Source organism: Arachis hypogaea, chromosome 3, assembly GCF_003086295.3.
Source record: "Arachis hypogaea cultivar Tifrunner chromosome 3, arahy.Tifrunner.gnm2.J5K5, whole genome shotgun sequence".
NCBI classification, from domain to species: domain Eukaryota; kingdom Viridiplantae; phylum Streptophyta; class Magnoliopsida; order Fabales; family Fabaceae; genus Arachis; species Arachis hypogaea.
The window spans coordinates 136,542,153-136,568,323 of record NC_092038.1 but is presented as its reverse complement, the minus strand read 5'-3'; the positions used below and the strand labels follow the sequence as shown (position 1 = coordinate 136,568,323).

The 26,171-nt window shown below is 32.9% G+C and overlaps 3 protein-coding genes and 1 long non-coding RNA gene across 21 annotated transcripts; 1 reads left to right on the top strand and 3 right to left on the bottom strand.

Moving 5' to 3' along the window:
- Positions 1-1,549: 1,549 nt before the first annotated feature.
- LOC112734237 (uncharacterized) lies at positions 1,550-8,616 on the bottom strand. 18 transcript variants are annotated; one of them, XR_011880410.1, is made up of 10 exons: positions 8,477-8,616; positions 8,164-8,264; positions 7,815-7,894; positions 7,612-7,722; positions 7,193-7,303; positions 7,006-7,063; positions 6,660-6,736; positions 6,200-6,270; positions 4,041-4,157; positions 1,550-3,739 (listed from the first exon to the last, which is right to left on the bottom strand). XR_011880410.1 is itself a non-coding variant. In XM_072233620.1 (10 exons), exons 7-10 carry the CDS (start codon positions 6,228-6,230, stop codon positions 3,639-3,641), a joined length of 348 nt encoding a protein of 115 aa, XP_072089721.1. In that variant the 5' UTR covers positions 6,231-6,270; positions 6,660-6,736; positions 7,006-7,063; positions 7,193-7,303; positions 7,612-7,722; positions 8,164-8,264; positions 8,477-8,616; the 3' UTR covers positions 1,550-3,638. The 18 variants fall into 18 exon arrangements, 9 of the variants coding, with proteins under 9 accessions (XP_072089721.1, XP_025639256.1, XP_025639261.1 ...); XM_072233620.1 differs by lacking the exon at positions 7,815-7,894 and adding an exon at positions 5,988-6,086; XR_011880409.1 differs by lacking the exon at positions 7,815-7,894 and having other exon boundaries at positions 4,041-4,170.
- A 1,793-nt stretch (positions 8,617-10,409) lies between these two features.
- LOC112734236 (alpha-1,3-arabinosyltransferase XAT3) lies at positions 10,410-12,515 on the top strand. Its single transcript, XM_025783468.3, has 3 exons — positions 10,410-10,827; positions 10,933-11,013; positions 11,137-12,515. Exons 1-3 carry the CDS (start codon positions 10,686-10,688, stop codon positions 12,327-12,329), a joined length of 1,416 nt encoding a protein of 471 aa, XP_025639253.1. The 5' UTR covers positions 10,410-10,685; the 3' UTR covers positions 12,330-12,515.
- Positions 12,516-12,941: 426 nt separating this feature from the next.
- On the bottom strand, positions 12,942-17,122 carry LOC114925085 (uncharacterized). Its single transcript, XR_003813220.2, has 3 exons — positions 16,821-17,122; positions 16,670-16,726; positions 12,942-13,426 (listed from the first exon to the last, which is right to left on the bottom strand). It is a non-coding gene; the product is annotated as an uncharacterized lncRNA (long non-coding RNA).
- Positions 17,123-19,414: 2,292 nt separating this feature from the next.
- LOC140183645 (secreted RxLR effector protein 161-like) lies at positions 19,415-19,726 on the bottom strand. Its single transcript, XM_072232108.1, has one exon. The coding sequence runs from the start codon at positions 19,724-19,726 to the stop codon at positions 19,415-19,417; it is 312 nt and encodes a 103-aa protein (XP_072088209.1).
- Between the last annotated feature and the right edge of the window lie 6,445 nt (positions 19,727-26,171).

The window sequence follows — 26,171 nt, the reverse complement described above, 5'->3', positions numbered from 1 at the left end:
ATATATTTTTGTAACTGACAGTTAAAATAATTAGAAATTTAGAACACCAATATACTTAGTAAATTTGAAATTCATTCTCTTATATATGATATGAATAAAAGAAAGGTAGTATATATTATGTGTTACATAAATAAAGGAATGGTGGTCTAAGTAATTTTCAGATTTTAAATACTAATTTAGTAGTTTAAGAAAAAAAATAAGCAGGTTTTTATATTTAAATTAAATAAATAAAATATTTTTTAAAATAGGTAAAATGTAGATAATTTATCATTTAAAAAATACGTTCATTCGAGATACGTATATTATTATATCGATTTAACTATAATATCAGGTGTTTCTGTGTGGATTCGACGCTCCAAGGTATAGCTCGTCTCGTGGGGGTTCGAACCGGCCTTCCTTGGAGCACAAAGTGTGGAACGTCGTTTGTGTGCTGGGAAGGCGGCGTTGGGCACCTGCAAAGGGACTCCAACTTTCAAATAAGTAAGAGTAGTGTAAAGTAATTTAGAGTAAGACTGAATGTATTGCGTACCTCTAGCTTAGTGACATAGTTATCAAAACCGATCCGGTAATCGACCCGGCCAGATTACTGGGTCACTGAGTCACTGGTTCAACCGGTGGGTCACAAGTTCAACCGGTTAACCCGGTCATAATTAAATAAAAATATAAAATTATAAAAATAAATTAAAATTAAAAGTTAAATACATGTTTTCAAAAAATATACTAATGACAATCAAATATCAATTCTTAGATATAATTTATGGTATAAAAACAGATAGTAAATTTGTCACTAATACAAAATATTTTCTCAATTTAAATGAACAAGAGAAAATAAAAAATAACACAATCAATATCAATGTGTTTATATATTATGTGTTATTACTTGTGTTAGTATCTATGTCAATCTATATTTAAAAGAATAAAAATATAAATAAAAATTTATTATATATTTAATTTTTAGTCACCTATATTAATAAGAACAAGATGGCACAGTGGTAAAGAGAGGCGCCATATCTTTACTCACCCAAGCTCCTTATAATTGGATCATAATTTAATCTAAAATTTGTATGTATTCTTTTTGAATACAAATTGATCAAATATATTCATTTTAATTTCTCCTACCAATTTTTTTATGTACTAATTACATACTAAAAATTTGGATTATTGATATTATTAATATTTTTTTATCATTTTCAGAAATTCTTTTTACAAATATATGTACGCGTGTCGCGTCTACCTGTAAACGAAATAAAAGAAGGATATTTATTTCAGAAAATATTTTTTAAATTATTTATTTTAGTAATTATTATATTTAATTTATTTATTAAAATAAAAAACACATAAATTAGGCAATGAGTTATAGCTCAAATGGCAATCTCCTCCTACTTAATTAAGAGGTTGTGGGTTCGAGTCTTCTATCTTTAATAAAAAAAAACACATAAACTGACATGAACAAAGGTAAAAAAAAATAATAAATAAAATAGTATTTTTATATCTTATTTAAAAATAAACAAAATACAAGACAAAACAAATGAATTATTAAAAAATCATAGAAAGTATAAACATCTTTTCAATCTTTTAAAGCTCAAAGCGAAAATTTTTGGATATAATTCGGTGCAATGAATTGAAGAGACGAATATGAGATTCTTAATCAAAGAAATTTTTTTTGGAATTGAAATGGTGCCTATACGGCTATACATGCCAGGCTATGTGAACATAAGGTTAAAATACTCCATCTATTGATTAAACTCAGGTGAATCCTTAATTTAGTTAATTAAGGGTTTGTTTGAGCATCATTTTTTAAAAAAGATTTTTTTTAAAATAATTTTTTTAAAAAGATATTTTATAAAATAAAGATAATTTTATGTTTGGATATCTCATGAAAAAATATTTTTTTATTTATTAATTATGTTTGGATAAAATAAGATAAAAATATTTTTTTGTTCATTTATTAGGTGAAAAATATATTTTTTTAAAAAAAATTTTAAAAAAATATGAATTGTAACTTTTTAAAAAAGATATTTTTTATTTTTTTAATATTTTTATTTTTACTATTAGAAATTTATCAAACACACTAAAAAATAAACAATATATTTTTTCATTAAATTTTTTTAAATCAATTTAATAGCACCCAAACAAGCACTAATTCTTGGATAATTATTAAATGAGATTCATTGGCTAGTTAGTATTAATATTATACAAATTTAGAACATACATGAAGGAAAGTATTTTATTTCGTGTGGTGCAATTCAATTTACATCAACGTGGATTCAAAAAACGTCTTTATGTTATTGAATGGTTAATTTTTCAGTAACTGTCACTGTCTGCACAAAGAAATATATTAAAGGATATGAGTAATTAACCCGCACAACTAAAAGTACCAAGAAAAACCAAGAAGAGAGTAAATAAAAAGGTGACACCCTTATTCCCAATCAATGCATACAGTTATGATGATAAGACGAGTACTTGAATAACAAAGGTACATATGATTTCAAGCCATAGTCCTTATACAATATATGTACATAATTAAGTTGCTCCACATATAATAACTATATAGACTTCAATTTGGTATTTACATACCTTTGCTCTAATACACAAAAGGAAACCTAATAACGGAACTCCACCTACATAATAAGACTGTAATAAAACCAATTTTTTTGCCAACCACATCCTCTGACCATTCGTGAAAGAATACCCTTCAGTCCGTCCGAAAATAACAATTTATGAAGAACACCCATGCTTTTTTGCTTCTAGTCTTCTTCAGTGTTAGACTAGATTTTTACAGATACACCATTGTATTGTAATTCCGATGATGTTGCTTTGTGTTGTTAGGTGTTGGTGTATAAATTTGGATTAAGAAGTAGAGGGGCTGCTATATCAAATTGTATCTCTTATTGGGTGAATGTATTGATACTTAACTTGATTCAAGAATCGTTAGAGGATGTAAACGGCAGAAAAATTGGTGCTATTATTAATTTAGGATCTTATTATATAGTTAGAGTTCGGTTAGCTATCATATTAGCTTTTGTTTTACATATTAGAGTAAAGGTATCTAAGTACCAAACCGAAGTCTATCTAAATAGTTTATAGTTATTATTATGTGGAGTGGTTTAATTATGTACATATTGTGTAGGGAATTTGGCTTGGAATCAACGTGCTCTTATATTGTCGAAGTACTTGGTCTGATCATTATAATTGGCTGCATTGATTGGGAGCAAGAGATGCCAACTTTTTACTTACTTTCTTTTTGGTTTTTTTTAATAGTATTTTTAGTTTTGTGTGTAGTTCAATTTGTTTCTTCTATAGAAAAAGACAGTAAGTCAGTAACTGAAAAGAATTAACAATTTAATAGGTAAAAATTTACTTACGATTAATTTCAAATGAAGCTATTTTTAATTAAATCATTTGTATATAATAAATTAGTTTTTTTTCCAAACTAAATAAAAATAAGTGTTAGCAATCCAAAAACAAGTGAGTTATTATATATTGAATTGCACCACATCAAAATTCTTTTCTTTATGTATGTTCTAAATTCGGTAATGTTACTACTAAGTATCTAATAAATCCCATTTAATAATTTTTCAAAAACTTTGAGGATTTACCTGACTTTAATTAATAAATGGAGTTATTTTAACATTCTGTTAGCAACTTAGCATACCTGTGCACCTAACATGCGATGCCGATGCTGCCTTGCTCCATATGATTGGCCACAAAAGGTATCCAAAGCCCTTGCCATTTTCATCTGTTATTGTATGAAACCAACAAGGAGTTGAAACAAAGTTAGTCAATTCAATAGAAATAGTTGACAACGAATCGGTAATAACTTCAGTTTCCATGCCATGGAAGGGAATAACCGGGTCTGATTGGTGTTGAAATATTTTCATAACTAACCCGAACAAAATATCGGGATAGTTCAGTTCGGATTATATTTATTTGATATTTTTTAACAAATTCAAATTATAAATCAAAAGAAGAGGAGAAAAATCCGATGGAAGAAACTGTAAAAAGGGTGTTAATAACGAAAGAATGTAAAAGGAACCGACCAATTAAGCCAATGCCAGTGATGGAAGAAAAGGAAGTGGCTATGGAAACGCGGGATAGCCAACTCGCTGAGATAACTTCAATTGCGACATTTAGAAGAGCCACTATTATCAAAGATCCTGCAAAACATAGCTGCTTCTCTTTTATCATTATCATTATCATTATCATCAGCTTTAACGAGTTCGAATATACATGCATTGTTCTTGGCCAAAGTTGAGAAGTTTATAAAGAGGATTATGTTATGGCCGGTATATCATGCATGTTGCATGAATAAAGGGAAGATGGGAGGCAACTTCCACGTTCCAAATACTAACGGAGTTAGTTAAGCTGTGTAAAGTATATTGGAGAGTAAAATTTGTCCTATTATGAAACTAGAAATGCATGTAGTTGTCATGGGGTGGTGTGGTACTTCGATTCTAAGTTTCTAACATTGCTATATATATATATTTGTTAAAACATGGTGCTTGCTGATTAAAATATTTTAAAATTTCATTCAACTAGTATGCAAACTTGCACTACTAAACAAATATAAATTTCATTTTGATCCATATATAGTATTTGTTGCCTTATAGAAAACAGTTTTTATTCACTAAAATTATTATTTTCACTTTTGAATATAATATATATTAAGTATTTTATAATTTTTACTTTCTACAAAATTACATGATATATTTAATAAATAATTAATTATTAAATACCCATACATTGGTGTTTTTCACTCTAAAGTAATTACTTTATAGTTTTTTTATGTTTTGTTCTGTTGTTAATAAAAAATAAATAATAATAGTTTAGTAATTTTATAATTAGATAAATTAAGTTTTTCAAGTAGCGTGTAATAATTAACTAAAATAATATGATAAGGAGATAATAAAATTTTAACTATAATATATTAAGCATATATTGTTATTGTATATTTATTTTTGGTATATAATATAAGTAGGTTTGTAAATAAGTCGAGTTAGATCGATGTAAATTAAGATTAAACTGGACTCATAATAAATTATTGTAGGGTATAACAATTTAATGGTTTGTTGCATTCACCCTACTAAAGAAGGGTGTACAAAAATTACTTATTCGAATTCTACATCTTAATTACTTATTCGAACCAGTAAATAGCGGCAATTTTTTTGGAGAATTGCGACGATTTTAAATCGGCACAAAACGACATATAATCATTGTAATTTAGGGCGTGGCTATTTGATTTTGCGGTAGTTTTTACGAACCGCTGGCACAACCGTTGCTAATCATGTTGATGATCTTGCAGCGATTATCTATTTTAGTAAGCGAAATTTTAAAAATAATTGCGATGGTTACACAACCGCCGCAAATTTATGTGCATTTTTTAAAAAGAATGCGATGGCTTTGAACCGCCACAATTTCATACATAAGCTTAAAAAAGACTTACCAACTATAATAATTTATACCATTTTTCTTTACTATAACTTATTTTCTTTACATCATAGGTTAAACTTGAGATATTAACATTAAAAACACTAAATAAACAATATTAAACTCATAGATAATTCCAAAATATTAACTAGAAAAACACTTATTTGTAAATTATTTACTAAAAATATTGAACAATATAAAACTACTTTATCTAAAGAGGTTGTGAAGTCAACAAAGCACTTACTAAGTACTAAAGTACGTGAAAATAAATATATCAAACTCAACAAAAAATACACATTTTAAAATATTAACTTAAAAAAGACACAAAATAAAATGTTCATTACTCACTTACTACTGTAGCATGAACTTGAATCTTGAAGCAAAGCCAAGAAGTAGATTTTCACTCAAGATAGGCTCAATTGCAAAATAAAATGGTAAAACAAAAAGGAAAAAATAAAATCAAAATCAACTACCATTCTTCTCCCCTCACAAGAAATCTAATTAAAACATAAGGAATCATAGCATATAGTTCAACTTTTAGAATCGAGTATAATTATTACCATTAAACTTGGTGTGTATAGAAAAATCCTTTATGCTTATAATCTCTTCATATATTTGGAAAATTTCGGTATAGTCACAATTCAACTTTTCCCCTATAACTGAAGTAGAAAAAAAACATTGGTAAGTTTTTTAATTTGAAAAATAATGCACTACTCTAAGACCGCAGACAGAAAATGAGTAGGACTTATGAGAGGTCTAGTGTTATACTAACTTGAGAGACCACTACAAATGATGTATCTCATCTTCAATGCGATCACGCTCGCTCCTCAGGAATTGAAGTTCCTGTACAAGACTATATATGTAAAATTCTTCCTGAATGTGTATTGGCTTGTTAATTGTCAATCAACAAGAGGGATAAGAATTCAAAAGAATGCCTTATTAAAAGCATCAAATACCTATTAAAGAGTATTCTTAAAAATGATAGACAACCAGAACTATTTTACCATACCAAAAAAATTGATATGATTGTTGATTCTTAGATAGGCGTAGCATTCCTACCACTTTATTCTATTGAATGATAACAATTGACTTTACTTGACCTCTGTTAAAATTCTAGCAGTGTAGCATAACTCAATCCTTTATGGACTAATTTATCCTGGCCATTTGTTCAAAATTTTCAAAATAACAAAAATAAAATTAAAAAATATATATATAATAAAATTTAAATGTACCTTGCGGGTATCTCTTGACTCCCTCAGAAGCTGAACCTCCTTCTCAAGCTCTGGTATTACAAGCATGGTCCTCCATCCTGCTCGTTGAGAACATAGCATCACAATAAGATATAAGTTACTTCGAGAATCCGCGAATACAAATAAATTTTTTAAGAAGGAATTCTACATAAGCCAGCAGCGAGTTGATTCATTTATTGAAAAATTTCATCAATTTCAGTCTCAGATTTTCATGTATCTGTACTATTCCGCAGATCATAGCTAGAAGAGATGCCATAAAAGACTAGTTAATAGAATTGAATGCAAAAATATATTTAATATAATAGCTGGAAGGAATCATATGATATACCAAGAACCTTTTTGCTGCGTAGTATAGCTCCGTAAATGTGATCCCCAACATACAGAACCTACATGTAAAAGCATTCAAATTTTCACAAGAAACTTCGGTATAACAGCAACCAACAATTACTAGAGTTCTTAAATCAACCCACAAGACCATTGAAGAAATCAATAATATAATCTGCTGTACTGCTAACCTAAGAAATCCTGGCTATATAACACTATCTGTATTGAGAAGCATTTCAGTCTCAGGCACAACCCCAAATAGGTTGGGGTGATTTTTCTCATGAAAAAATCCTGGCTTTGCACTGCATGAATTGAAGAATTGATTGGGTTAACAAGGAAAAGTCATGTTATATTCTCATAAAATATGTTAGTTTTAACTTATATGTTTCTTTTAAATTATCTAGTTTGTAAAATGTGTGATTCATGATATCTCATCAAAGGGAAACAAATTGCAAGTACAATGCACAAAATAATACAGGGACGTAACAAAGCTTGCATGTTGTGGAAATGAAAATTCTATAATTTGATAATATAGGAAAAAATTCACAATATCCAGAATGATGTGGCAAACAAACATAAACAAATACAGATCCTTGGAAAAGAACATGACCTGCCAGTGATAACAACATCGAAGTATTGAAGCCAGGCAAAACTTTTACTTCCATCTACCTCACTGGATCCAGAGAGGAAATTCATGACAATGTTTGTGTAGTCCCACAAACTGCAAATGCCATATTAATGTTCCATCCGTCAATTTGACTAGTCATTAATACACCTTTCTTCTTAAGACTTACATAGAAAATTCATAAGTACCTATTTGTCACTAAAAATGTTGCAAGTTATTTTTCAGATTCACAAAATAGTCAGCAGCTGCAACCTTGTCAGCAAGTTTCCTTAACAACAACAAAACTAAATAAGGCATATAACACTATCTTTTTCACTCTTTTTCCTTTTCCTAAGAGTGCTTTATATATGCATTTCAAGCACTCGAGTAGAACCACACATTGGAATCCATACCAAATCACCATCCCAAATAAGCTGGTAGAGAAAGAAAAGAGGCAAACCATTCTTGCTACTTAGTAGTCCATCCCAAATATAATACTCCTGGCTGTATAAATGTATTCAAGATAGTATGTTAAATCTATCTACTATAGAAACAAACCTGTAAACTGTAATAGATAATCTTTATGTTGTTCTGCATGTTCTCGGCAATACAAATCAGTAACTCATTCAATCCATTGCCTGATTTCTTCTCCTGCGAACCTGACTCAGAGTGTACAGCCATAATATCCCTACCTTGTATAAGATATTGTAACAAAATAAAGCATATAACAATATCCATATGTGTGCTTCAAAATACTTAATATCCATATGCATGCTTCAAAATACTCAGCTTTTTAAATACTAATTTGTTGAGTATCAGTAACAATTAGATTGGAAATGAACAAGAAATTCAACGGCTAAAATTTCTCTACCTTTGTTAGACTACATGAATCATGTGACATGATAATACTTGTCCATATTCCATTGGGTGCTGAAGCATTTCGGCAAATTCGGAACGCAATCTTTCTGTATCAAAGAACTCACCTTTTAGTAATTTTAAGGGACAAGAGTGAGTGTCTGGGTGAGGAGACGAGGACGTAAAAGAAGAAAAAATTGGAAGCCCAATATGTATGAGTATAATGTAAGGCCCTTGAGCACCAAAAAAAATGTAAGGCCCTTTACGTTTAAGAAGCTTCTAGTACACCAATAATCTAGCGGTAGAGATTTTGGAATTAATTTCAAAATATTCTTGAAAAATGAGAAACTTAAATTTTCTTTTGCTATTAGCCTATTACACTAAGTTTATCTTTGTTAATATATATTCTAATTATATATATATATATATATAATCTAAAATTTTTAATATTTTTATATTTATTTATATTTATATTTATTTATTTAAATTAATTTATTTTTTATTATATACAATTATTGAAATAAATATTAAATTTTATTGAACATCTATAAATTAAAAAAAAATACAAAATACTTTTATTGGTCATAACATATTCTTTCTATTCATCATAATTATTTGATTTATTAATATTTTTAAAAAACATACTTAAAAAATATAATACAAACTAATTAATAAATTATTAAAATACAAAAATAATAATTAATTTAATAAAAAAATATAATTAAAAAATTATTTATTATTAAAAAAATAGAACTTTATATAACTATTTTATTTATAACTTAGTCAACCAATTCGGCCAATCATATGAGAGATGATCCAGTGACTTTGAAATAGCTTTAAATTTAGGTTTAGGGAGAACTAGTATGTTTTTTCCATCCGGCGATCCCTGTCCTAACAAAAATTGATTAAAATAAAACATAGTAATTCGAACCAATTTACGTTTAAAAACAGAAGTGGAATTAAAAGGAAAAAACTCAGCATTGTTGATCGCACTGTGAGGGCACATTGCAGTTACATATATATTATGTATGCTCCTACTCCCACAATTTACTACCTAACGCTGACTTATAATCTATAATTATGAAGATCAAAATTGGCATGCGATGTAACAAAATATAAAGGTCAATGATTTGTTAGTTGAGTGTTTTGTGTTTGGATTATTCGATACCTTGCTTCTAAATATGTTGAGTTCCTATACGTGCATCCCTCCGTGTGTCTCAACCAGCTAAGGACTAGGGTGGTTGCACTCCGAGATAATCAAATCCAAACCTAACTTGGAAAATAAAAAAATACTAATTAACTATTTTATGAGGCACACGCATTCCTCTACAAGAAATCAAACATATGGAACCATTGGAAAGCCCCTACTACTTCTGCTTCATCATGCACCCCACCCTACTGTACAAAAACAATTAGAAAAATACTAAGCTTGTTAACATGTCTTACTCTCTGCTACCAAACGCCTTGTTTCATTTCAATTTCTCTTGCTACAATTAACGTTAATTATTAATTAAAACCAGCTTCAATTCAATTCCTGCCGACAATCTAATTTAACTTTTGTAAACTCTTCTTATATATGATGCCACGTTCATCTATTAGGTTATATACTTATATTCAACATACTATTCTAATTATAAAATGGTCCATGCTACACTTTAATCATTTTGTGTGTGTCCTTGGTTTTTTGTTTCTTACGTTAACTGAAGTGCCTTTCTTCATGCAGAGGTTGATTCTATAAGTAAAAATAACTTTGTGACACCAACTATGGAAGTGTAGTGCTAGCTAGTAGTGGTACTAAGTACTAACTCAGGGTGATTGCAATAATTGATGATATGAAAAAATCAAAAAATTTTAAAGAAGCTGTAGTTGGTTAATATTTTTCAAAGGTGGGCCCTGCAGGCAGTTCAAGCTGGTTGATACATGAAGAAAGAAATAGAAATAAAGAATATAAGCTAACTAATAGTAATGATTGTAAAGGATTCCATGTCTAAACAGTCAACCAAAAAATCATATTCATTTCTAGGGAATACTATATTAGTATATAGAGGATCCTCCTGGTTCAAGAAAGTATGTGGAGGCCAACATACTAGTTGTGAATGGTGATCCACTAAGCATAAATGACTTCTATTTGTTAATGTGAGGCAGCATTTTAGTTAGTCTCCTCAGTGTTCAGAGCTGCATAAGATTGATTGGTATTATCTGATCATATCCATCCAAATTCCAAAATGATGTACAATTCAATATTTGCCAAAAGCTTTAGCCGTTATGAGCAGAAAAAATTGGGATATGGAGCATTTGTGGGATGCTTAATAATAGTTTTGAGTCTTTGCACAGTCTTTAAGCCTTACATAGGTTCTATTCATGATTGTGAGTCCTCAACTCTTAGTTCTTAATAAACATACATGCATGATGCATGGTGGATTACTCATGTTCATTTCTTAGTTCTTACTTCTTGTTTCTGTTTCATCACAGTGAAGCTGAAGCTCTATGTCAGCGTTGACACCAAAATGCTGATGCTGAATGAAACTAGCAACTTTCCACGAATAGCCAGAGGTAAGACATTGATTCAGGTCCATTTATAGACGATAATTTGATTGTGATGAAGCAAATGATTTTGAAAACTTGAATAGTGGTGATGAGGCCAATAATTTTGACAGAAACTTCTTCATTTTACAGTTGAAGAGACAGAAACAAAGAAAATGGAGCAAGGATGCTTTTCAGAAGAAAGGACAAATTTTTGCCAAGTACAGGGAGATATCAGAGTCCATGGAAAATCCTCCTCTGTTTACGTTGTGACACCTGAAACAACAATCTTGCCCGAAAACTCCTCATGGACCATAAGGCCTTATGCGCGAAAGAACGATGCAGAAGCAATGAGGCGTGTAAGAGAATGGTCAATAAAGGCAGTGAAAGATGGCATGAAATTCCCACAGTGCACACAACATCACAGCGTTCCAGCTGTGATATTCTCTACTTCAGGCTATATTGGCAACCACTTCCATGAATTCACAGACATCATCATCCCACTGTTTCTGACTTCTAGACAATTCAATGGACAAGTTAAATTTGTCGTGTCCGAAATGCGTCCTTGGTGGATTTCTAAGTACCAAGCAATTCTCAGTAAGCTGTCCAATTATGAGGTCTTGAACATTGACAAAGATGACCAAGTTCACTGCTTCCCAGGTGTGAATGTTGGTCTCAAAAGGTATCCGAAAGAACTAAGCATTGACCCTCAAAAGTACTCCTATTCCATCGAAGACTTCAGGAGTTTTCTGAGAGACTCTTATTCACTGAAGAGAGTTAATGCAATCAAATTGAGAGAGGAGGGTGAAGATGAGAATAATAAGAATAAGAAGCAGCAGCCAAGGCTTTTGATTCTTTCAAGAAGAAGAACAAGATCATTCACTAACACAGCTGAAATAGCAAAGATGGCTAGAAGCATCGGATTCGAGGTGATCGTAATGGAAGCTGGTGGAAGCATGTCAAACTTTGCAAATGTGGTGAATTCTTGTGATGTGCTATTGGGAGTTCATGGAGCCGGCCTCACTAACATTGTTTTCCTTCCTGAGAATGCAGTTTTGATACAAGTAGTTCCTCATGGTGGTTTCGAATGGCTTGCCAAATATGACTTCGAATTGCCCTCAAAGGATATGGGACTAAAGTACTTGGATTACAAGATAAGTGTGGAAGAAAGCACTCTTATTCAGCAATATCCACAAGATCACATGATCATAAAGCACCCCCCATCCATTGGGAAACTTGGATGGGAAAGATTCAAGTCTGTGTATTTGGAACAACAGAATGTGATGCTAGATCTCAATAGGTTTAGGCCTACATTGCAGAAAGCCCTTGAGCTATTGCAGCAGTAATGTAAGTACTTGTTCCCGGTGGATGAGTTTTTGTTGTTGTTTTATTGTTATATTTATCCATTGTTTTGCAAGTAGTGTACATAATAAATGATGAACAAAGAAGTCATCACGTGGCACAAAATATTTGTACTTGAGGGAAAACAATGTTCAGTGGAATCAGAGATTACATCTTGCAATAACAAACAATTTATCATGTGCCTTATGAAATTAAATTGAAGTTGGTTCAGATGTTTACTGTCGGAATGATGTATAATAGCGGCAAATGATAAAGTTTAGAGTTATTTAATTGAACTAATTGGATGTTTTTTCTTGATTCGTCCCATTATGTATTTTTCTCCAGAGGCACCATGTTGCGTATTGCTTGGAACGAGTCTTTGTCCCTTCTATGAACCTACCACATGTTCTTATTCCACTTGTCCTCGTTGTTTCCTTTACTATTCGCTTTTGGTTGCCTAAAATATGACGTATAGTCGAACTTAAAATACACTCCAATTTGGTGTCTGGAACTTACCAAACAGTGTAACTGTGAGGAAAGCAACAGTTAGTAGAAACTTACCAAACCATAGAAGAAAGAATAACAAGTTTCAAAAAAGAAGAATGTTATGGAATGCCTTGAATGAAAACCCAGTCCAAGTTTGTGAACATCTTGGAGAAAACTTTATATATAACGCGAGTATCAACACATTCACCCAATACGATATACAATTTGATAAGGCAGCTCCTTTACTCCCTAAGCCATCTTTTAACACTAAAGCCCAACACAAAGCAGCATGCAGTGCAGTAGCTACTCCAGAACTGAGCATCATTGGAACTCCAATGCTCTGTGTCTGTGGAAATCTAGTCTGACACTTGAGAACACTAGAAGCAAAAAGGTATGGAATGAGTACCTGAACATATCTTCCTGCTTCTGTGGAGATTTCGTGATCTTACCCAAATAAAATCAAAATGGATTTTGTGTTTGCCCAAACAATAGAGATGGGTAGGCAAAGGATGGTAAGAACAAGCATGGCTCTCTGAGCGTGTATGCCTAACATGTGATGCTGTCCTGCTCCATATGATTGGCCACACAAAGTATCCAACGCACTTGCAATTCCCATCTGTCATTATATGAAACCAACAAGGAGTTGAACACAAAGTTAGTTGATTTAAAAGGAACGGTTGGCAATGAAGTAATCGCTTCTAGTTTCCATGCCATGGAAGGGTGTAACCAGCTCTGATTGGTGTTGAAATATTTTTTAACAAATTCTTCATCAAATTCAAATTATAAAGGAAAAGAAGAGGAGAAAATTTCTATTGGTGAAACCATAAAAAGAGTGTTAAGAGATGAATGTAAAAAGGAACTAAACACTAAACCAATGCTAGTGACAGAAGTAAAGGAAGTGGCGATGGAAACGCTGGAGAGAGTCAACACGCTTACGTAACCAACGAAACATTATTGAAATTAAGGAAATTCACCATAATTAAGCAAAATATATTTGCTTTTTCACTTCTTTAATCACTGATGCTAACTTATTTTGACCAGATACGTGAGGTTCAACAGAGACACAGGTATTATTCTCATATTCTCCCTCCATGGATTAATTTATATGTTTTTACACAAGTTATAAAGTCAAAAAATTTATGAAAAGTTTATGAGAAATTTATAAAGAATAACAAGCCAGTTTCAAATGATAGAACTTATGAAGAATTCTGTGTTGCAACACAATAGGTTAGGCTTATATTTATATATAGGATAGAAGTTAAAAAATATGTATCATGTAACAGTTAAATCATGCAAGCTACGGGTAACATTACCAAATGCAAGTTTCGGGTAAAAAAAATAGAGTAGAAGTAGGAGGGTAGGTACAATGTATATTGTATAGAAAGTTTTCAGAACATTAGTATTTCGTTAATAATTAATATATATTATATATATTTTTATAATTGAGATTAAGCCTAATTGGATCCGCAGCATCCTCGCTATTATTCAGTGACTGTTGAGAAAAGAAAGGTAATCACCCATTTTTTGCTCATCAACAAAAGAGTCATCAGCACCATCACTCCTCACATTAGGTGAAAGTTTAGATTTTGACACAGACCCACCATAAATACTGTCACAAGATACCGAAAAACTTGAATTTGGGCTATTTGGTAACCCAGAAAGTAGGTTGTTACCAGCACTGAAGCCTGAAAAGTGGTTGTTGCTGCTGCAGGAGAAGTAGTGGGGTGTCTTGGTGGTAAATGGTTGTTGAGAATGGTGTTAGAAGGTGAAGCAGGTGAAGAAGAAGAGAGTCCCAAGTGGGTTTTGATTTAGAAAACAAGGTCATGAAGGACATAGTCAGGGGTTGAAGCCAAGCGAACAAGGTCAGGTTCTTAGAGGTTGAAGAGAATGTGGCCAACGATCTTTGACGCATTCTCAGGGTCAAGCTTGTTGATTCTGGCCACCACAACATTCGTGACTTCAAAACTACCCATAATCGTATAATCGAAGATTAAAAAAAGAAACAGAAAAAAAAAGATATCTTTTCGTTTTGGGTTTTGTTGTTGAAGAGAGAAAATAAAAAGAAAGAAGAGATGGTAGAAGAAGCCGTGGTGAGTGGCCGGTATATCATGCATTGGTGAGTGGTGACTGGGGAGTGTGAGTGGCCGGTATATCATGTTAAACACATGAATAAAGGGAAGGTGGGAAGCAACTTTTCCGCATGGTTATCAAACCTGGATCGGTCTGGTCGGTTCGACCAAAAAATTGGTAAACCGAACCCTAAATCGATCCGGGTTACTCTGCTAATCATTCTTGCAATTGAACCGTAGAAAATCCTCCTCTGTTTACATTGTGAGACCTGAAACAACAATCTTGCCAGAAAACTCCTCATGGACCATAAAGCCTTATGCGAGAAAGGACGATGCAGAAGCAACGAGGCGTGTAAGAGAATGGTCAATAAAACAGTGAAAGATGGCATGAAATTCCCACAGTGCACACAACATCACAGCATTCCAGCTGTGATATTCTCTACTGCAGGCTATATTGGCAACCACTTCCATGAATTCACAGACATCATTAGCTATTGTATTAGCTTTCGTTTTGCATCTTGAAGTAAAGGTATGTAAATACCAAACTGAAATCTATTGGTATTATTTGGGGAGTGTCTTAATTATTTAGGTATTGTGTAGGGACTCTGACTTGGAGCCCTTGCCCCTTGTTGTTCAAGTACTTCATCTCATGATCATAAGTTCATAACTCTTTGCATTGATGGCAAAAAGGGGTGTCAACTTTTTTTTTGCTTTTTCTTTAAACTTTTAGTTTTGTTTATTAGTTACTCATATGGTTAAATTTGTTATTTTAGATAAGAATAACTATTGAAAGAGTTAATAATTCAGCACAGACAAGTACTGAAAGAGTTAATAATTCAGTAACATCGAACGTAACCTAACTGAGTCAGAACTTAATTGATTCGATTTATATAGAGAGTTATTTTAGTGAGTCAGGGCACGAGCTGGAATCAATATTAGACAAATGTTCTAAAATAAATTAGCTTACATATATATGCTAAAATAACTTTATGTAAATCGAATCAATTAAGTTCTAACTCAGTTAGGTTACGTTCAATATTAGTGAATTATTAACTCTATCAGTACTTATTTATCCTGAATTATTAACTCTTTCGGTAGCTATCCCTAACCATATCAGTAACTAATAAGCAAAACTAAAAGTTCAAAGAAAAAGCAAAAAGAAAAAAAAAAGTTGACACCTATCATAAGACTAAGTACTTGAACAACAAGGGCACATATGATTCCAAGTCAGAGTCCCTGCACAATACCTAAGACACTCCGCAAATAATAACAATAGATTTCAGTTTGGTATTTACATACCTTTACTTCAAGATGCAAAACGAAAGTTAATACAATAGCGGATGGAATTCCAACTACATAATATGACCCTAAGTTAATAAAAGCACCCATTTTTTGCCATCTGTATCCTCTAACAATTCCTGAGAGAACACTGCACCCCATCCAAGAAATTGGATGCTCCAAGAAATTGGATGCTCCAAGAAATTGGATGCTCCAAGAATCGGCAGCATGAGTCCCACGTGTCAAACCACTTGTATGTCGTTACTATAAACATGGCCCTAAACATTGTGTATCATTATCATCAGTGTTGCAATCAGGGTACCCTCAATAATGGCTGCTGCCTACTAACACTACACGCAAGCAGGCCAAGGATTACCAGCTCCAACTTCGTTAGATACACCATTGTTGCAACACAAACAAACAATTATGCAATTGCAACCGTTCACTTGATTTTGACATTTGTTGTCACAGAATTCTAAATGTTCATGAGCACACAGCAGTAATTAAGTTACCTTATAGCTCCACTTAATCCTAACGGGATCATCCAAATAGTTGATGCTGTATTCATACTGAAATTCCCAACATTAATGATTAGATCGGAGCAAATAATAATATCCACAGTAACATGTAAAGTGCTGGTAGCTAAGAATTGTGAGAACTAACCAAATAAAAAGCACTAATGTGGCCAACGACGCATTCTCAGGGTCAAGCTTGTTGATTCTGGCCACCACAACATTCGTGGCTTCAAAACTACCCATAATCGTATAATCGAAGATTAAAAAAGAAAAACAACAAAAAAAATGATATCTTTTCGTTTTGGGTTTTGTTGTTGAAGAGAGAAAATAAAAAGAAAGAAGAGATGGTAGAAGAAGCGGTGGTGAGTGGTGAGTGTGAGTAGCCGGTATATCATGCATGTTACACACATGAATGAAGAGATGGTAGAAGAAGCAGTGGTGAGTATGAGTGGCCGGTATATCATGTTACACACATGAATAAAGGAAAGGTGGGAAGCAACTTTCACGCATGGTTATCAAACCTGGATCGGTCTGGTCGATTCGACCAAAAAATTAATAAACCGGACCCTGAATCGGTCCGGGTTACTCTGCTAATCATTCTTGCAATTGAACCGCAGAAAATCCTCCTCTGTTTACATTGTGAGACCTGAAACAACAATCTTGCCAGAAAACTCCTCATGGCATGGACCATATGGCCTTCTGCGCGAAAGGACGATGCAGAAGCAACGAGGCGTGTAAGAGATGGTCAATAAAGGCAGTGAAAGATGGCATGAAATTCCCACAGTGCAGGCAACATCACAGCATTCCAGCTGTGATACTCTCTACTTCAGGCTATATTGGCAACCACTTCCATGAATTCACAGACATCATCATCTTCTAGACAATTCAATGGACAAGTTAAATTTATTGTCTCCGAAATGCGTCCTTGGTGGATTTCTAAGTACCAAGCAATTCTCGGTAAGCTGTCCAATTATGAGGTCTTGAACATTGGCAAAGATAACCAAGTTCACTGCTTCCCGGTAGGGGGTGCACATGGCTCGACTCGGCCAAAGACTCGTCTGGTCCCGAATATTTTAGGAACTAATTTGGTGTGATTTTATTGGGTTTAGAATAGGATAAGAGTATCGAAAATAGACTCGGCCATTATTTTGGACCGGATCAAGACGAATGCGGCTTCATCCGACCCATATGTATTCTAAGAACTAAAAAAGATATATATGTTTTAAATTAATTTTAATATTGTTATATTAATTATAAGCTTATTGTTTTATTTTTAATCATATTTGTTAAATTAGAAAATAGATTAAGAAGCATCGAATCAGAATTTATAGACAAATTCAAGTTCAAATATGGATATCAACTTTTCGATAATAATTTTTTTTTATAAATAAGTGTATCATAAATAAATTATTTTATAAATTATTGTTAAACCTTTAAAGACCAAATTTTCATTCGATTTGGACTCGGTATAGTTTTGGCTAAAAAATATTTAAATTTCATCGAGTTTAGAACCAAATTAGAGTCTAAAAAATATATCCGATATATATTTAAGATCGGATTTAGGTCAGGACAAATCCAATTTCACCCGACTTATAAACACCCCTATCAGGTGTGAATGTTGGTCTCAAAAGGTATCCGAAAGAATTAAGCATTGACTCTCAAAAGTACTCTTATTCCATGAAGACTTTAGGAATTTTCTGAGAGGAGGGTGAAGATGAGAATAATAAGAATAAGAAGCAGCAGCCAAGGCTTTTGATTCTTTCAAGAAGAAGAACAAGATCATTCACTAACACAGCTGAAATAGCAAAGATGGCTAGAAGCATGGGATTCGAGGCGATTTTAATGGAAGCTGGTGGAAGCATGTCAAACTTTGCAAATGTGGTGAATTCTTGTGATGTGCTATTGGGAGTTAAATGGAGCTGGCCTCACTAACATTGTTTTCCTTCACGAGAATGCAGTTTTGATACAAGAAGTTCCTCATGGTGGTTTCGAATGGCTTGTCAAATATGACTTTGAGTTGCCCTCAAAGGATATGTGTTGAGCCTGCAATGGAATTTGGACTTCTAATAGATACAAAATAATATGAAATTGAACACTACTCACAATAATGTATTTATTATAACAAAGATAATATGAGAAAATATTATGTGAATTAATTTTCTTTCTTATTTTTGATGATGTTTCAATTACAACAGAAATATATATAGTATCATCTATGCTATAATTTCAATGATCAAGAATAAAATTCTCCTATAAAAACTCCCTACAAGTTCTCTCCTATTAAAAACTCTTTGCAAATCTTATTTTACTCACTAAGTTTGCTCTTAGCCTTCCCGTATTCTCACAATTCTCCACTTCGATCACAATTTGAAAAACTGACTCAAATTTTGAACGAACAAATTGTAGTACTCGTATCTGGTTGCATCATCTTGACAACGACTGCCTATGCCCTTTACCAGGATCAAACGAAATGTAGTTCCTTTATTCGCCATGTAATACTTAACATGGAATAATGTTGAGCAAATCCAAGTAATGCTGGAATTTGTTTTCCGATACTACTTTAGTCAACATGTCTGCGGAATTTTCATCTATGTGTACTTTTACAAGACAAATATTGCCTTTCTCTATAACATCACGCACGAAGTGATATCTTACATCAATATGCTTGGTACGAGCATGATGAACCTGATTTTTTGCCAAATGAATTGCACTTTGACTATCACAATTCAGATTCACACAATCTTACTGAAATTCCAAATCATCTAGAAGACTCCTTAGCCACAATGCTTCTTTCACCCCTTCTGCTATTGTCATGTACTCAACTTCTGTAGTAGATAGTGCCACTGTAGCTTGTAATGTTGATCGCCAACTAACTGGAGCACCTTGTATTTTATATACATAATCGGTCATAGAACGTCTTCTGTCTAGATCACCAGCATAATCAGAATCAACAAAACTGCTGATTTGACATGATTTTCCACTAAAGCATAAACCTATGTTAATGGTACCCTTTAAGTACTTTAATATCCACTTAACTGCTTCCCAGTGTGCCATACCCGGATTTGCCATGAACTTGCTAACAATACTGACTGTCTATGAAATATTTGGGCGTATACACACCATAGCATACATCAGGCTACCAACTGCACTAGCATAAGGTACATTTTCTATGTAAGCCTTATCTTCTACTGTTGTGGGAGATTGTTTACCAGAGAGCTTGAAATGTGGAGCCAACGGTGTTACTACTGGCTTAACATTTTTCATTTCGAACCTTTCAATAACGCGGTCAATGTACCCTTTCTAGCTCAAGAATAATTTTTGCCTTGATCTCTCTCTTTTAATTTTCTTGCCTAATATTTTTCGTGCAACACCCAAATCTTTTGTTTCAAATTCTTTACCAAGTTGAACCTTTAACCTATCTATCTCCACCTTGCTCTTAGAAGCAATAAGCATGTCATCTACATACAATAGAAGATAGATATAATCACTTCCAGAAAGCTTATTAATGTATACACAATAATCATAATTACTTTTGGAAAAATCTTATTTTAACATAAAGGAGTCAAATCGCTTATACCACTGTCGAGGAGATTGTTTCAGTCCATATAGCGATTACTTTAAGCGACATACCTAATTTTCTTTACCTTCAACCTTGAAACCCTCAGGTTGATACATGTAAATTTCTTCCTCTAAGTCACCATACAAGAAAGCTGTCTTTACATCTAGCTATTCCAACTCAAGATCACCCTGAGCAACAAGACTCAAAAGCACCCTTATGGAAGTGTGCTTCACCACAGGAAAAAATATCTCGTTGTAATTAACACCTTCTTTTTGTGCAAATCCCTTTGCTACTAACCTAACTTTGAATCTTATACCATCTGACTTAGTAGGATCTTCTTTTCTTTTATACACCCATTTACAACCAATTACAGTCTTTCCCACAGTGAAATGGGACCACCTCCCATGTCTTGTTCTTATGGAGAGATTGCATCTCTTCTTCCATGGCGACCAACCAACTTTCTCTATCTTTATCTTTGATAGCAAGTTTGAAGGTGATTGATTCATCATCCTCCACCGAGAGTTCATAATCTACCAAGTTTACCTACCCATAATATCTCAAAGGCTTGTCTGACCCAAACTTCTAAACGAATTTATAATTTCTCTTTGGCCTAGTGGATGCCAAAGAATCATGCTCCTGTTGTTGTAATGTATGTGCATTTTCTCGTTGAATATCCTCGTGATCAAGTTCATCCTCTGCATCATCTTAAGTAGCATTAGGATGCTCCACCTGAACATTATTAGAATCTATTTGTTGGTATTTAGACTCTATCTCCACCACTTGAGTATTTGAAGTTTTTTCAACATCACCATCATCTGGCATCGTATCTTTAGACAAAGCTACCATAGATCGTTCATCAAAGATAACATCCCTGCTAATTACAAACTTAGAATCATTTACGCTCCAAAGACGACACCCTTGAACTCCTCTTGGATACCCCAAAAAGATTACCTTTTTAGCTCTATCATCAAGCTTATTATCTTTGACATGATAATAAGTTGTGCATCCAAAAACTATGAGTTTTTCATAATCTACATGTTTCCCTGACCACACCTTATAAGGTGTGTCTCCATCTTGAGAAGAATGTGGGGATCGGTTCACTATGTAGCAAGCTGTAGCAACCGACTCCACCCACCACTCTCTGCCTAACCCAGAATTAGAGCGCATACACCGTGCCTTCTCAAGTAGCGTACAATTCAGTTGTTTATGGACTCCATTCTGTTGTGGTGTTTCTCTAACTGTCCAGTGTCTCACAATGCCTTCTCGATCACAAAACTCCTTGAAAGCCCCATCAATGTACTCTGTGCCATTATCTGATCATAGAGTTTCAACTTCTTACCTGTTCGGTTTTTAACCATTGCTCTCCATCGCTTAAAAGTGTCGAATACCTCATTCTTATGCATGAGGAAGTAAACCCAAACATACTTGGAATAATCATCAACAAAAGTAACAAAATACCTAGAACCACGTTTGGAAGTAACTTTAGACAGGCCCCAAACATCAGTATGCACGTAGTCTAACAACTCTCTGCTTTTGTGCTTGCTTGTAAAAAATTTCACCCAGTGTGTCTTTCCATACACGCAATGCTCACAAAATTTCATTTGTTGTTTCTTCATATTCTTCATCAAACCTTGTCCACAAAGCAATGATAGACCTTTCTCTGACATATATCCAAGCTGCATGTGCCATATTCTTGTGCAATTTGTTTGATCTCTACTTCCACCGATTCCAATTACTAACTCACCTATGACTGTTGTCCCCAAAAGAGAATAAAGATTACCGTGACAAACTCTCTTCATCACTACCAAAGAACCATGAACAACTTTTAGTACCCCATTTTTCGCAACTATTTTGCAACCATTTTTCTCCAACAAACCTATGGAGATAAGATTTTTCCGCAAGTTTGGAATATGTCTCACATCCTTTAAGGTTCTTACTATTCCATCATGCATCTTGATTCTTATACTACCCAACTCCATAGTTTTACAAGCATGATCATTGCCCATTAAAACTGTGCCACTATTTATGCTTTGATAGGTAGTAAACCACTTCCTATTTGGGCACATATGGTGAGATGCTCCTGAATCAAGAATCCACTTATTGAAGATTTCATAAGATTGTTCTGTCACAGAGTAACAGTCCCCCTCATCATTTGAGACGTAGTTTGCTTCTTGCTTTTCTTTTGGGTTGTCATTGTTCTGTTTCTTGAAAGTTATCTTCTTATTTGGACAATTTGCTTTAAAATGTCCAGGATCCCACATTTAAAGCATGTTCTCTCTGCATGAGGTCTAGATTTTGGCCTAGACTTTCCACGCTTATTACCTTTTCCTCTTTCATTAGTCCTTCCTCTAGCTGCGAACAATCCTTGTGCTTGATCATTATACTCTCTTCCATTTGGAGATGACATTACACTTGTAGCAACCTTACGTAGATTATCCGCTAAAAGTGATGCTCTCGTCTCATCCATGGTCAGAGTGTTACCCACCAGCATCAATGTCTGCACCAGATTTTCATAGGACTTTGGTAATGAAAGTAACAATACGAGTGTCTGATCCTCATCATCAATCTTCACATATATATCCTTTAAGTTTGATATAATCCTATCAAACTTATTGATATATTCTCGGATTGATGTACCTTCTTCTATCTTGTATGTATACAATTTGGATTTTAAGTAGATCTTATTAGTTAGGGTCTTTGTCATGAAGTTACTCTCCAACTTTGCCCAAACGCCTGCTGCAGTTACTTCTTTATTTACCAAAAAAGCAACATCCCTCTCAAGGCATAAGATTATTGCAGCCCGTGCCTCAAGATCTAATTCTTTCCAATCCTCATCTTTCATTTCCTCCGGCTTTTTCTCTTTTCCTACCAGTGCCTTGTGTATTTTTTTGTGTGATATAAGCAGATTTTTCATCTACATCCTCCAATAGAAAAAATCATTTTTCTCATTAAATTTCTCGATTTCATATTTGCCTATTTTGACATTACCACTAGTAGAAGCCATTATATTCAAAATTGAATTTTACCACGCAAATAATGAATAATATAACATTGGCTCTTCATACCAATTGTTGAGTCTGCAGCAGAATTTGGACTTCTAATAGATACAAAGTAATATGAAATTGAACACTACCCACAATAATACACTAACTATAACAAATACAATATGAGAAAATATGATGTGAATTAATTTTCTTTCTTATTTTTGACGATGTTTCAATTACAATGCTACAGAAATATATATAGTATCATCTATGCTATAATTTCAACGATCAAGAATAAAATCCTCCTATGAAAATTCCCTACAAGTTCTCTCCTATTAAAAACTCCTTGCAAACCTTATTTTACTCTCTAAGTTTGCTCTTAGCTTTCCTGTATTCTCACAATATGGGACTAAAGTACTTGGATTACAAGATAAGTGTGGAAGAAAACACTCTTATTCAGCAATATCCACAAGATCACATGATCATAAAGCAACCCTCCCCCCTCCCCAAATCCATTGGGAATCTTGGATGGGAAAGATTCAAATCTGTGTATTTGGAACAACAGATGCTAGATCTCAATAGGTTTAGGCCTACGAGCTATTGCAGCAGTAATGTAAGTACTTGTTCACGGTGGATGAGTCTTTTTTGTTTTATTGTTATATTTATCCATTGTTTTTCAAGTAGTGTATAGAATAAATGATGAACAAAGAAATCATCATGTGGCACAAAATATTTGTACTTGAAACAATGTTTAGTGGAGTCAAGATGTTTACTGTGGAAACTTTTTGTATTTTTATGATGTATAATAACAAGCAAATGATAATAAGTTTAGAGTTATTTAACTGAGCCAATTGCATGTTTTTGGTTGGTTTGTCCCATTATGTATTTATCTCCAGAGGTCCCATGTTGTGTATTGCTTGGAAGGAGTCTTTGTCCCTTCTATGAATGCATGTTCTTATTCCACTTGTCTTCATTGTCTCCTTTACTATTGGCTTTTGGACTTTTGGTCGCTAAAATATAAGCGTACAGTCGAACGTAAAATATAATCTAATTTGGTCTTTGAAATTTCCAACTCCTATTAAAATAGTTTCAATTTTAAAAAATGATTGAATTAGTCACTAAATTGGTAAACAATTATTCTCCACATATAAGTCATTTTTTTATATAAGTCCTTACAAGTCTTTTAAATCTAATTCATCTCAAACGCCAACTAATTTAACCAATTTTTCAATCAACGTGCGAATATATAATTGCCTTTTTCGAACGGATTTCCTTTCATTTTTCAAATTTTTTCACTGTTTTCGATCTTCCATCTTTGTGTTCTCTGCGTTTTTCTTCTTTCGTTTCTCTGTGTTCTCTTTCTTCATTCAAATCAGTTTTGAAAATAATGAATAATTCAAGTTTAGACTTTAGACTGTCAATTGAACCAGCGTGAAGTGAATTATTGTTTTAAATCTAATGAAGTGGTTGAGGTGTGGTTCAATTCTAGTTAATGTTTTCGTTAGTTATTTATGATTCTGTAGGTGAATAATATTGTGAAAATGCTTGTGAAAATTGTTGTTCATTGTTGATGGTTTGAATTGAATGTATTTTAGGAGTTATGATGAATATGTTGCATTTCTCGTTTCGGTGTATATCAAAATTATTTTGGTGTATTGTGGGGACTTTTTGGTGTATTTACAAGTTCAGACTTTTCAATTGAACAAGGGTGAATTGTATTATTGCTATGAATCGAATCAAGTGTTGAGGTATAGTTTTGAGTCTAAATAATGTAGTTTGTTTGTATTTTATGATTCTATAGTTGAATTGTTTTAGTTTCTGTTTGATGATGAGTTCTGAACGAGAGAAGTGCGAAATATTTTGGAACGAGAGGATGCAAAAGAATTTGGGAAATACTTATTAAGAATGAAAGAGAAGAATCAGAATTTCTTTTTTGAGCTTGAACTCAAAGACAAAAAAACGGATTGCAAATGTTTCAAAGGAAAAAAAATAAAAGCTCTAAATGAGGTAGAAGTGATATTCTTTAAATAGCGGTAATTGAGTTTATTTTTGTTAATAGTTTTGCTAATATGTAATTTTATTTTCTATAGTTTTTTATGGTAGCTTAGTGGTGCAATCAAATTTCAGCCAATATCATGGACATGTTATGAATTATCAGTTCAGAGATTTAGTAGCATAGAATAGTTTTTTCGGTGTAGCGTAACACTATTTCGGTGTACCAATGAACATTTTGGGTGTATTCTGCATGCTCTTCTTTTTTATATTTTCTTTGTTTTTTTATATTTTGAGGTGTTGCTTTTGTTTGAAAATTAGTGTTTTGAACTATCTGAAGGAATTTGTTTGTTTTAAATATACAATACATAGACAATTCAATACTTAAGGAGGGTAACAATTCAAATTTCTGAATTTTCATATCTCCTGGTTAAATTTTACAGAAAAATATGTATGCACGCGTTTCTGGTGTATTTTGGTTATTTTTCGGTGTATTATAAAAGAAATCCGGCATATTAGTCTATTTAATTTTGTTTTTCTGGATTTTTTGAAGCTATAATTAACAACATTTGAATACAGGCAGCTTCACAAAAGTTTATTTTTGTAAAGAAAATTTATAAAAAGCTTGGATTAAATATTCACAAACTATATAATTTATAGAAAGTATGTATTCAAACAGACAATTTAGTACACAATGTTTAACTTTTTACGACATTTCAAACTATTCACTGTCAATATTTTCTGAACGCAATTGACAATAAGGACTTAATAATGCTGCAGACGGCTTGGACAATCTGATAGCTTCGCTTTATCAAAATGGCTCTATCTCTAAGTCGATTCATTTCATCAATTTGATGGCTTCACTTTCTTTCATGAGTTTTCTGTAAACAAGCGAGAATCATTTAAATAAACTATATTTATACAAGAAAAAATTGAGTTGGTCTAAAATATATGTATCTACATT

Bases quoted from the DNA above. Each gene is read 5' to 3' on its own strand.
- LOC112734236 (XM_025783468.3), top strand. From the start codon at position 10,686: ATGATGTACAATTCAATATTTGCCAAAAGCTTTAGCCGTTATGAGCAG. The intron at 10,828-10,932 runs GTGAGTCCTCAA...GTTTCATCACAG, and splicing joins CATAGGTTCTATTCATGATT to TGAAGCTGAAGCTCTATGTC. The intron at 11,014-11,136 runs GTAAGACATTGA...TTCATTTTACAG, and splicing joins CTTTCCACGAATAGCCAGAG to TTGAAGAGACAGAAACAAAG.
- LOC112734237 (XM_025783471.3), bottom strand. From the start codon at position 7,666: ATGGAAGTAAAAGTTTTGCCTGGCTTCAATACTTCGATGTTGTTATCA. The intron at 7,304-7,611 runs GTCATGTTCTTT...CAATTCATGCAG, and splicing joins GATGTTGTTATCACTGGCAG to TGCAAAGCCAGGATTTTTTC. The intron at 7,064-7,192 runs GTTAGCAGTACA...TTTTACATGTAG, and splicing joins ATATAGCCAGGATTTCTTAG to GTTCTGTATGTTGGGGATCA.
- LOC140183645 (XM_072232108.1), bottom strand. From the start codon at position 19,726: ATGGCACACTGGGAAGCAGTTAAGTGGATATTAAAGTACTTAAAGGGT.